We start from the raw sequence: 13,195 nt of genomic DNA, 5'->3' as shown, positions 1-13,195 counted from the left end.
CGTAACGCAAGGACCCCTCCCCCACCTCTCGCCACCGGATCCAACCCGCAAAAGTCACGGAAAGCCCCGGAAAGTCGCGGAAAGCAGCAGCTGGCCCGCTCAAGCCGCGAAAAGCGGCTTGAGTGGGTACCGCCTCCACGCAGGGAAAGCAGCGGCGGGCGCCGGCTCCAAGCCACGAAAAGCGGCGGCAGTGGAGGGCGCCAGGCCGGGAGCCCAACTGCTACAGAAATCAGCACAGAACTGCGCCAGTGAACGGAGGAAGCAGCAGAACCCAGACGAGGAACCAGAACAGCAAGCAGTGGAACCCAGATGCAGAACACAGGTGGCAGCAGAGACCCGAGGGGACTGAAAGACTCCCCACCACTGTGGAGCACCCGCAGATGGATGCAGAGGCGTGAGTAACGCAGCTCGTCCCCAAACACATCGGGAAAGCAGAGCCGGTGCCAAGCAATAGAACTTAACTCAGACCCCAATACCCCACCCGAGAAAGACTGGTGGGAGCAGGGGGGCAAGGACTTTAGAATCCTTTCCCTCCCCTCAACAGCCCCCTCACTCAGGACATTGACTGGAGATTGACAGGCAGGCTACTTAAGACCCAGCACCCCAGCAAGGGAGGCGGGGCTGTCCCAACTCCCACCCGCCCAACGGGCTCAACCCCCAGCCTTTTGACTGGAGACTGAGAAGCGGGCATCCCTAAGACTCAGCACCCCACCAGGGTAGGTGGAGCTGTCCCAGCTCCCACCCGCTCACCAGGCTCCTCTCCCAGGCCACTGGATCTGGAGAGTGGAGGACTTTGGGACCCTGCCTTACAAAAGTGGGTATGCGGTGCGGGAAAATAGGAGCCAGCATCTGCCCCCCCTCAATTTTTGAGCGGGGCATCCTCCAGCTGGGAATCCTGAGCAAGACAGCACCGAGCGGCCCCCCACAGTCATAGACTCTGACAAAGCAGTGGAAACACAGCAGGGATTTGAAGGGCCGACCAGCAGCCAAGCTCCCCTTCTGAGAATCGAAAAGGCTAGGCTCCACCCTTAGAGCCCACTTCCTCAGCTGGGCCCTGCCACTGGGAACATGGGAACAGAGGGGTCTCCTGCTGGTCCTGCTGAGAGCCCCTGAAACTCTCAATCCCCAGACCCTTGGCTTGGGGCCGCCCCTGGAAGCAGCACAGGAAAACTTCTGCCAACCGCACTCAGACGGAAGCTCGCAGATCCATCCCATGGTCCACTGTGAGGGCACTGGTTGGGCTAAGAGCTAGTCGTGCAGCAACACATAAGTTTTATTCTAATACTTTCCAAACTTTGTACTCAAATACACTACCTACATACCCCCTGACCTCTCTCAGTCTATTTTTCTATCTCTGGACCTCTGTTCGTCTTTCAACCCTTATACTGCATGGATCTACACTTGATGGCTGTTAAGCAACACTGTATATCTAGGTGTTTAATTATTCTGTAGGCTCAGTGGGACTTAAAGACAATAGAGATTGGATTGAGAGGCTTCTTGTTTTGGGTCTAAATTGCTTATCAGTGGATGTATTAGACTGGTCTATAAGTGCACAAAAAGAAAGAGTGATAACACCAATCAAAACTTGTGAACATCTAGAGTCTGTCAGCTACAGAGGTCTAGGTTGGTTATATCTGAAAAACTATAATCGTGTTTAATATTAATCTTGCTCCCATTTTCAAATGGGCAGAACAAGAAACTCAAGAAAAATGTCAAATCAAGAAACATCCCCACACAATGAAAACAGACAATGGAATAGTCACTGGCTATCCTAGAGGAGAGTCTTCCAAGTGCTTTACAAATGCAATTGGTAAACATCATTAATGAAAAATGTGAAAATATAAAGAAAGACATTAGGGAGTAGGCCATAGCTGAAAAAGAGGAAACCATATACAAGGTGATAAGTGAAAAAGAAGCCATTAAGAAGGCCATAATAAAGGTTTTTCAAAGAAAGATGGATGAATTCATAGAATCCACAAATAAAAAGGTGACCGAACTGCAGCAAATGTTCAAAGAAAATAAAGCTACTGAGATAACCATTCAAATGGAAATCAAGGAGCTAAAGAAATCCATACATGATCTAAGAGAAGAAATGCAAGGCATCAAAAATGAGCAATTAGAAGCAAGGAAGATGAAAAATAAAATAGTTAGCTTTGATAGCAGGTTAGACAATGCAGAGGAGAGAATTTCCGGGGTTGAATATAATTTAGTCGTTATAGAGAAAGAACAGAAAATGAGTCAATCCAAATCTAGGAAAAATGAGAGAGCGCTTCAGGAGGTCCAAGATACAATCAGGAAGCCTAATATAAGGCTAAGTGGTATTGAGGAGGGCGTGGAGAAAGAGGTCAATGGTATTGGAAATATACTTCAGGGAATCATCTCAGAGAATTTCCCAAATATCCAGAAGGGCAGGCCCATTCAGATACAAGAAGCTCTTTGCACCACAAACAGAACTGACCTGATCCGAACTGGATCAATAGAAACCAAAAAAAGGAACCTAAAGGCAGCCAGGGCAAAGGGTTCAGTAACCTATAAAGGAAAACCAATGAGAATAACCCCAATTTCTCAGCAGAGACCATGCAAGCAAGAAGTGACTGGAAGCATATATGTCATGCCCTTAAGTCAAATAATTACCAACCAAGAATCCTGTACCCAGCTAAGCTCTCATTCATAACTGAGGGAACAATAAAAACATTCCATTCCAGGGAAAAGCTGCAACAATATGTCGCAACAAAACCAACACTACAGAGAATTCTCAAAGAAGTTCTATGCATAGAAAACCAAAATAAATGCAATATAGGGAAAGAAATGGCACCTAAACAGCATACCATCTAAGGACCACAAGAACTGTCAAGACACAGGCCCAAATAAAAGCTCTTAAAAATGGTAGGACCTAATAAATATCTCTCAGTGCTAACTCTCAATATCAATGGACTTAACTCTCCAATTAAATGGCATAGGCTGTCTAGTAGGATCAAAACGCAAGAGCCTTCGTTCTGCTGTCTTCAAGAGACACATCTTACCCAAAAACAATCATCTTTTGAAAGTGAGAGGTTGGAATAAACTCTATCAAGCTAACGGCCCCCATAAACAGGCTGGAGTTGCCATCCTCATATCAGATAAAATAGACTTCAAACTAAAATTAGTAAGAAAAGACAAAGAAGGTTACTACATACTACTAAAGGGATCTTTCCTCCAGGAAGTCATAACGATCCTAAATATTTACATACCCAAACCCCGGAGCTCCGAACTTCATCAAGCAAACTTTACTTACACTGAAACAATACATAGATCGAAATACAGTGATTGTCGGTGACTTCAACACACCACTCTCACCTATGGACAGATCAACAAGGCAAAAACTCAAGAGAAACCTTAGAACTGAACAACTATATAGACCATCAAGATCTAACAGACATCTGCAGAATATTCCACCCAGCAACAAAACAATATACATTTTTCTCAGCAGCACATGGAACATTTTCTACAATAGATCACATCGTAGGCCATAAAACAAACCTGGACAGATTTAGAAACACTGAAATTATTGCATGCACACTCTCAGACCACAAAAGCATCAAATTGGAAGTGAACACACATCTCTACCAAAGAAAACCCTGTAACTCATGGAGACTGAACAACACATTGTTGAATCACCAATGGGTCATCGAAGAGATCAGAACAGAAATCCAACATTTTATGAAATTTAACAGTAAGGAGCACACAAAATACCAACTCCTTTGGGACACAGCAAAGGCAGTACTCAGAGGAAAATTTATAGGGCTGAGTGCCTACAACAACAACTTGGGAAAATCGCAAACCAACAAGTTAATGTCTCACCTTAAGCTCCTGGAAAAAGAGCAACAAACCAACCCTAATCCCAGTAGAAGAAAGGAAATTATTAAAATCTAAGCAGAATTAAAAGATTTGGAATAAAAAAAATATAGAAAGAGTTAACAAAACAAGGAGTTGGTTCTTTGAAAGAACTAACAAAATTGAGAAGCCCTTAGCAAATCTTACCAAAAAAAGAAGAGAGCATATAGAAATAAACAAAATCACAGATGAAAATGGAAATATCCCGACAGAAATTACCAAGATCCAGAATATCATGAGGGAATACTTCTCAAACCTTTATGCCAACAAATTTGAGAATCTAGATGAAATGGATGAATTCCTAGCCGATGTTAACATACCCACACTGAACCAAAAAGAACTAAGCCAACTCAACAGGCCTATTTCAAGCTCTGAAATAGAAATGGCAATTAGAGAACTTCCACCTAAGAAAAGCCCGGGGCCAGATGGATTCACAGCTGAATTCTATAAGGTCTTCAAAGCAGAGCTCACACCAATACTCCTCAAGCTCTTCAACGAAATTGAAAATGAAGGTTCCTTACCAAACTCATTCTATGAAGCCAGTATAACCGTCATCCCCAAACCAGACAGAGATTCATCAAAGAAAGAGAACTATGGACGTATATCTTTGATGAACATTGATACAAAACTTCTCAACAAAATACTGGCCAACCCTCTACAACAACTCATCAAAACAATTATACACTATGATCAAACTGGATTCATCATGGGGAGCCAAAGCTGGTTCAACATACGCAAACATTTAATATAATTCAACACATCAACAAGAGCAAGGACAAAAATCACATGATTGTCTCAATAGACGCCGAAAAGGCATGTGACAAGATGCAACACCCCTTTATGTTAAAAGCTCTGGAGAAACTAGGAATCCATGGAACATTCCTCAATGTAATAAAGAATGTGTATGAGAAACCCCCTGCTAATATTGCACTTAATGGTGAAAATCTAAAGCCATTCCCTCTAAAATCAGGAATGAGGCAAGGATGCCCACTCTCTCCACTACTCTTTACATAGTACTAGAATTCCTAGCCACTGCAATAAGGCAAGAAGCAAGCATAAAGGGGATCCAAGTAGGGAAAGAGGAAAGAAAACAATCCCTCTTTGCAGATGACATGATTCTGTATTTAAAGAATCCTATAGACTCTACTCCCAAGCTCCTTGAACTGATTCAAAACTTTGGAAGTGCAGCAGGCTATAAAATCAACCCTCAAAAATCAACTGCCTTCCTTTATGCCAACACTGAGAGGAACGAGGAAATAATCAGGAAAGAAACTCCTTTCACAATAGCCTCAAGGAAAATAAAGTACCTAGGAATTACCTTAATTAAGAATGTAATGGACCTTTTTGACGAAAACTTTAAAACGCTAAAAAAGGAAATTAAAGCAGAACTAAGGAATAGGAAAACCTTCCATGCTGCTGGATTGGAAGAATCAACATTGTGAAAATAACAATCTTGCCAAGAGCTATCGACAAATTCAACGCAATACCCATCAATATCCCAATGGCATTCTTTAAAGAAAAAGAAGAGGCAATGCAAAATTTCATATGGAATAATAAAAGACCGCCCGTATAGCAAAAACACTTCTTAGCAGACAGAATAATGCCGGAGGAATTTCAATTCCAAACTTTTTACAGAGCTATAATTATCAAAACAGCTTGGTACTGGCACAAGAACAGGCCTGAAGAACAATGGAATAGAACTGAGGACCCAGATATTAAACCACAGACTTATGGCCACCTAATCTTTGACAAAGGAGCCAAAAAAATAGAATGGAAGAAAGACAGCCTCTTCAACAAGTTGTGCTGGCAGAACTGGTTAAGCACCTGCAGAAAACTGAAGTGGGATCCTTCTTTGTCACCTTGCACTAGAATTAATTCCAAATGGATCAAAGACCTGGAGGTAAAGCTGACACACTGAAAAATTTACAGGAAGGAATAGGAGATACACTCAGTCTCCTTGGCACCGGTCGAAACTTTCTTAATAAGTACCAAGAATCACAACAAATCAGAGAAAGGCTGGATAAGTGGGACTGCATTAAACTGCAGAGCTTTTGTATGGCAAAGGACATAGCTGGTAAATTAATTAGGAAGCCTACAAAGTTGGAGAAAATCTTCACCAACCAAACAATGGACAAAGGCCTCATATCTAAAATATATCAACAACTCAAAAAATTGAATCCCTCCAAAAGTAACCTCCAAAGTAACAACCATCCTATTAAAAATGGGCCAAAGACTTAAAGAGAGTCTTCTCTGAAGAAGAAACAAAAATGGCCTATAGACACATGAAGAAATGCTCAACATCTCTGGTCATAAAAGAAATGCAAATCAAAACAACTCTAAGATTCCACCTCACTCCAGTTAGAAGGGCCAGATCCGGAAATCGAATGACAACAGATGCTGGAGGGGTGTGGCCAGGCGGGATCAGTACAACACTGTTGGTGGGATTGCAAACTCGTTCAACCACTATGGAAAGCTGTGTGGCAGTGCCTCAAAAGGCTAAACATAGAACTCCCCTTTGACCCAGCAATTCCACTACTTGGCATTTACCCAACCATCCAGAAACAAGGGCATACTAAATCCTCTAGCACAACAATGTTCATTGCAGCACTATTCACCATAGCAAAGATATGTAACCAACCCAGATGTCCCTCAGTTGATGAGTGGATCGACAAGTTGTGGTATTTGTACACAATGGAATTCTATGCTGCTGTCAGAAAGAATGACATCGCCCCATTTGTTAGGAAATGGAAAGACAGAAAAAATCATATTACGTGAAGTAAGCCAGACTCAAAGGAACTTAGGCTCAATGGCTTCCCTCATTCGTCATAATCAGTAGAAACCTTGGGCTCTACTAGCAGAGATTTGCAATAGAGCAAAATCTTGATGCATAAGGCCATATAATGTGAAGCTAATTGAAAGGACCTCCAGGATATTGAAACAAAAGCAATATAATGAATAATTGTTGTCCTTAATGTACTATGTTGTCTCTCATCTCCTTTGCTATCCCTTGGTTATCTCATATTGGTATAGTATCTCACTTTGCTATCTGATATATTGAATTTATTTGTATTTGGATATTTGAAATTTGATAGGGAAGGGGGGAAAACCAAGACAGGAGAGGGGTGTGGGGGGGATGGAAATGGGTACCAAGACATGTGAAAGGTATCAATGTATGTGAAGTAATGCACCTTCTATCTGGCAAATATCATGTAACCCTTTTACTAATTACAATAAAAAAGCCATATAATGAATGATTGTTGTCCTTAATGTACAATTTTGTCTCGCTTCTCCTTTGCTATCCCTTGGTTATCTCATATTGGTATAGTATCTCACTTTGTTATCTGATATATTGAATTTATTTGTATTTGGATATTTGAAATTTGATAGGGAAGGGGGGAAAACCAAGACGGGAGGGGGATGTGGGGGCGGGAGTGAAATTGGTACCAAGACAAGTGAAAGGGTATCAATGTATGTGAATTAATGCACCTTCTGTATGGAAAATATCAAGGAACCCTTTTACTAATTACAATACAAAAGAAAAAAGAAAAAGAAGAAGAAAAAAATAAGAGGAATGCAAATCAAAACAAATCTAAGATTCCACCTCACTCCAGTTAGAATGGCCAGGATCAGGAAAACGAATGACAACAGATGCTGGAGGGGATGTGGTCAGGAGGGATCACTACTACACTGTTGGTGGGAGTTCAAACTCGTTCAACCACTATGGAAAGCAGTGTGGCAGTGCCTCAAAAGGCTAAACGTAGAACTCCCCTATGATCCAGCAATTCCACTACTTGGCATTTACCCAACCATCCAGAAACTAGGACATACTAAATCCACTAGCACAACAATGTTCATTGCAGCACTATTCACCATAGCAAAGCTATGGAACCAACCTTGATGTTCCTCAGTTGATGAGTGGATCAACAAGATGTGATATTTGTACACAATGGAATTCTATGCTGCTATCAGAAAGAATGACATCGCCCCATTTGTTAGGAAATGGAAAGACTTAAAGAAAATCATATTAAGTGAAGTAAGCCAGACTCAAGGGAACTTAGGCTCAATGGTTTCCCTCATTCGTCATAATCAGTAGAAACCTTGGGCTCTCCTAACAGAGATCTGCAGTAGAGCAAAACCTTGATACATAACGCCATACATATGAAGCTTATTGAAAGGACCTCCAGGATATTGAAACAAAAGCCATATAACCAATTATTTTTGTCCTTAATGTACTATGTTGTCTCTCATCTCCTTTGCTGTCCCTTGGTTATCTCATATTGTTATAGTATCTCACTTTGTTATCTGATATATTGAATTTATTTTTATCTGGATATTTGAAATTTGATAGGGAAGGGGGGAAAACCAAGACGGGAGGGGGGTGTCGGGGCGGGAGGGAAATGGGTACCAAGACATGTGAAAGGGTATCAATGTATGTGAATTAATGCACCTTCTATCTGGCAAATATCATGTAACCATTTTACTAATTACAATAAAAAACAAAAAAGAAAAAAAAAGAAAATAACCACAAAGATAAACCTCATGTTTCCCTATCCTAGAGTTCACTTAGTCTCATCCCATATGGCCATATGCACACAGCTGTTGAGCTACTGTGATCCTCTGCTAGGAAAATCCCCTACATATATACTAAGTATTACAAATGAAGGAAACCATGGAGTCTGTTTCTGTGGGTCTGGCTTACTTCACTTACTATGATGTTTTCCCAAGTCTTTCTATTTCCTCACAAATGGGGTGCTGCCATTCTTTCTGATGGCAGCAAAAAATTCCATTGTGTATAAATACCATTCATCTACGGAGGGACATCTTTGTTGATTCCATATCTTTGCTATGGTAAATAATGCTGCAATGAACATTTTGTGCTGGTAGCTTTGGTATTCCCTTGCTTATGAATATTTGTGTCAATGCCCAGGAGGTAGATTGCTGGGTCATAGGGGATATCTATGTTTAGTCTTTTGAGGAACTGCCATACTGCTTTCCATCCTGGTTGAACGAGTTTGCACTCCCACCAACAGTGTATTAGTGATCCCTCCTGGCCACATCTGTTGTTAGTAGATTTCTTGATCATGGCCATTTTAACTGGAGTGAGGTGAAATCTTAGAGTTGTTTTGATTTGCATTTCTTTTATGACCATAGAAGTTGAGCCTTTCTTCATGTGCCTATAGGCCATTTTTATTTCTTCTTCAGAGAAGACTCTCTTTATCTCTTTACCCACCTTTTAATGGGATGGTTGTTTCTTTGAGAGATTCAGTTTTTTCAGCTGTAGGTATATTTTAGATATGAGTCCCTTCTCTGTTGTATGGCTAGTGAAGATCTTCTCCCATTCTGTGAGCTTTCTATTTAACTTACTAGCTATGTCCTTGGCAATACAGAAGCTCTGCAGTTTAATACACTGTCATTTGTCCAAACTTTCTTTAAGTTGTGGTGTTTCTGGGTCTTTATGAAGAAAGTTTCCACCTGTGCTTAGGAGCCCTAGAGTTTCTCCTATCCTTCTTGTAAAATTTTCAGGGAATCTGCTTATACTGCAAGGGCTTTGATCTATGTGGAATTAATTCTGGTGTAGGGTTACATATAAGGATCTAACTTTAGTTTCCTACAAGTGTCTAACCAATTCTGCTAGCCCCATTTGTTGAAGAGGCTGTCCTTCCATTATATTTTTTTTCTGGTTCCGTTATTGAAGAGCAGGTGGCCATATGTCTGTGGGTTAATTTCTGTGTAGTTCTATTCCACTGGTGCTCAGGCTTGTTCTTGTGCCAGTACCAAGCTGGTTTTTATTACTATAGCTCTGTAATAATGTCTGAAGTTTCGTACTGATATTCTCCCAATGCTATTCTTTCTACTAAGGATTATTTTAGCTAATCTAGGTCTTTTAAAATTCCCTATGAATTTGTGATTTCTTCCTCTCCTTCATTAAAGCAGGACATTGGGATACCAGAAGCATTGCATTTAATTTGTAGATAGCCTTTGGCAGGGTTGTCATAGCCCTGTTTCATCTTGTGACCTTCACATGGCATCCTCTGGTGCAATCCATTTATATCATTCTTAGTGGCATTTGTACGGATCTTTGTAACTTATTTTTGTGCTTCATTTTCTTTTAAACTCTTTTTCTGCACATAAGTTTGCGAACAACTCAACAGAAAATGATTCCATCCCTGGGGTTTTATATTTTATTATTTTGTTGTTGGTGGTGGTCATGAGTCTTAAACTCTGGGACTGGGCACTGTCCCTGAGCTCTTCAGCTCAAGATTAGTGCTCTGCCACTTAAGCCACAGCACCACTTCCATGGCATTTTATAATCTAGAGTCCTAGATGAAATCACAGCCCTGAAGGCAAGGAGAAGAAGATCCTACACATGTTTTTCAACTTGTGTTATTTACTTTGATGCCAGATTGCAGAATCAGAGCTAGAGGGCAGAGCAGGCTCTCTAAAGGACAGGGGAGGAGGCTGGTGATGCATCCCGGTGCCATCCTGGTAACAAGAAGCCACAGAAACTGAAGATCCACTTATAAACCTGCCTGACACTGAAGGCTCAGTCTCCAGCTAGAGTCACAGCTCTGTGAATGCTGCAGAAATGTCCCCTGTGGCTCTGATGCTGCTTCTCCTCCAGCTTCTGCTCTGTGTCAGTTCCTCTGAAGATGACAGATAGTTTGATCCAGACAAATGTTGGCACAAACCAAGGGAGATATAGTTGATTGCTGGCTCTCCCCACCCCCAAGCCCACCCCTTTATACTTTGGAATTCGAATGAGACAAGAATGACTCTTCCCTGCATCAACAAGTCCCTCCTGTAAGTGATTTCATGGTTTCTTTTTATCATTTTCTATTTGGTGATCAATAAGAGTACAGGAAAGTTTGGATGTTCTCTGGATGTTCTTACACTGCTTTTACCACAACAGCTCTCCTTTTATTTCAGGTTTTTCTGATGACATGTTTTCCTCCCAAGAGGCAGACAGCTTTCTGTCTTGTCCTCCATTCCACTCTCCTTCCCAAGACTGTCCCAGCATTCGAGGTGTATTATATATAGCCTTCTGTATTGACTGCAGGGATATTTTCCCACCTGCATAGGAATTACTTTTCTAGAGTTTTCCACTATAGAGTTTCCTTATGGTGGCTTTAATATCTTTGTTCCTCAGGCTGTAGATGAAGGGGTTCAACATTGGGGTGACCACAGTGTACATCACAGAAGCAACTTTGCCCTCTTTGAAAGAATGGAATACAACTGACTGCAGATACACACCAACAGCTGTTCCATAAAATAGACAGACTACCAACAGGTGAGCCCCACATGTAGAGAAAGCTTTGGACTTCCCCCCGGATGATGTGATTTGCAAAATAGAGGATATTATCTTACAGTAAGAAAGTAGGATTCCTGAAATAGGTAGAAAGCCAAATAGGGCAGCAACCAAATATGTAAGTAGGCTTTTGGCAAAAGTGTCAGAACAGTCCAGATGAAGGATCTGCGCAGGCTTACAACTGAAGCCTAAAATTTCTACTTGTTTGATGTAAGTAAACTGGAACACGATCAAATTATGCAACTGGGAGTCCAAGAGACTACCACAAAATGAGGCCAGAACCAGAAAGATACAGAACCGGGGGTTCATGAGGACAGAGTAATATAAGAGGTGACAGATGGCCACATACCTGTTGTAGGCCATCACTGTCAAAAGCATGTCATCCATGCAGCCAAAAATGATAACAAGACACATCTGTGTCAGGCACCCACTGTAGGAGATGGCTCTGCTGTGAGTCTGGATGTCTGCCAGCATCTTGAGGACAGTAGTAGACGTGAAGCAGATGTCATCCAAGGAGAGGATGGAGAGGAAGAAGTACATGGGGGTGTGGAGGTGGGGGTCAGAGGTGATGGCCAGGATGATGAGCAGATTTCCAGGCACAGTGATCAGGTACATGGACAAGAAGAGCCCAAAGAGGATGGGCTGCAAAGCCGGATCCTCCAAGAGGCCCAGGAGATGGAATTCAGTGACATGTGTCAGGTTGAGTGTGGCTACATGGTTTGAACACCTTTAGAGTAGGAAATCAGGGATGGAATCATAAATAATTAGCAACACAGTACTGCATATATGTTTCCAATTCCAGTACTCACAATTTTCATCATATTCAGGAGTATTGTCAGTATTTCCCAGTGCCAGTTTCCTAGAAATTTTGAATTACCAATTCCTATATCATTAATTTCTATCCCTATATGCCAACATTTGTATTTATAGAAGAACAAGAAATATCATTGATCAGAAACTCATGTTCACAGAAAAACACAATATACTCCCTGTGTGTGTATTCCAGTTTTGAGCCTTTAAGTCAAGCCCTGAGTTCTGTCCCTGAACATTTCATGAGGATTGTGTTCTATGATTTGAACCAGCAGCTCCACTTCTGGCTTTTTGGTGGTTCATTGGAGATAAGTATATCATGGACTGTCTTGCCCAGACTGGCTTCAAATCAATGTTCTCAGATCTCAGTCCCCTGAGTAGCTAGGATGAGTCATGAGCCAGCTGTGCTTTATACTCATATAAAATAAAGGGTAGCCTTCCCTTTCTAAGGAAAAAAATAACATCATTCTCATCAATATTGTGCCTTCAAATATGCCTCATCTTATTAGAATACCTTTGTGCAAAATCCCTTAACAGAGACCACATATAAACATTCTGTAAAAACCAAACTGTACTATCTGAACACTACACTAAACAATTAAGTCCTGAAGTTCTGTGTTTAATCTTTTAAGGAATATCCATACTGCTTTCTGGAATGGTTGAACAAGAACACAAACACAAGGCCACACTAAAGCCACCAGTTCAATCATCTTTATTGCAGCATTGTTTACCATAGCCAAAATATGGAACCAAACCAGAGGTCTCTCAGTGAAGGAAGGGATCAAGAAAATGTGGAATATATATATATATATATATATATATATATATATATATAAACATGGTGGAATTGTACTCATTCATCAGAAAGAATTATGCTGTACCATTATAAGGAAATGAAAAGACTTGGAGGAAAAAAATTACTTTAAGCACAGGAAGCCAGGCCAAAGTACCATAAGTTCCATGATTTCTCTTATCGGTGGCAATTACAATGTGCCTGTAACCCTACAAGGGGACACAATGAATGGTAAAAGAATAAAATACATTTTCACTGGAGTGAGGTGGAATCTTAGAGTTGTTTTGATGCTGGAGGGGATGTGGCCAGGAGGGATCACTACTACACTGTTGGTGGGAGTGCAAACTCATTCAACCACTATGGAAAGCAGTATGGCAGTTCCTCAAAAGGCTAAACATAGAACTCCCCTATGA

The 13,195-nt window shown here is 41.3% G+C and overlaps 1 protein-coding gene across 1 annotated transcript; it reads right to left on the bottom strand.

Moving 5' to 3' along the window:
• Window positions 1-10,963: 10,963 nt before the first annotated feature.
• On the bottom strand, window positions 10,964-11,845 carry LOC150068309 (olfactory receptor 7E24-like). Its single transcript, XM_090331707.1, has one exon. The coding sequence runs from the start codon at window positions 11,792-11,794 to the stop codon at window positions 10,964-10,966; it is 831 nt and encodes a 276-aa protein (XP_090187833.1). The 5' UTR covers window positions 11,795-11,845.
• Between the last annotated feature and the right edge of the window lie 1,350 nt (window positions 11,846-13,195).

Source organism: Megascapheus bottae, chromosome 1, assembly GCF_031878675.1.
Source record: "Megascapheus bottae isolate mThoBot1 chromosome 1, mThoBot2.hap1, whole genome shotgun sequence".
In the NCBI taxonomy this organism is placed as follows: domain Eukaryota; kingdom Metazoa; phylum Chordata; class Mammalia; order Rodentia; family Geomyidae; genus Megascapheus; species Megascapheus bottae.
The sequence above is the reverse complement of the archived record's forward strand: the minus strand, read 5'-3'. Positions and strand labels throughout refer to the sequence as shown.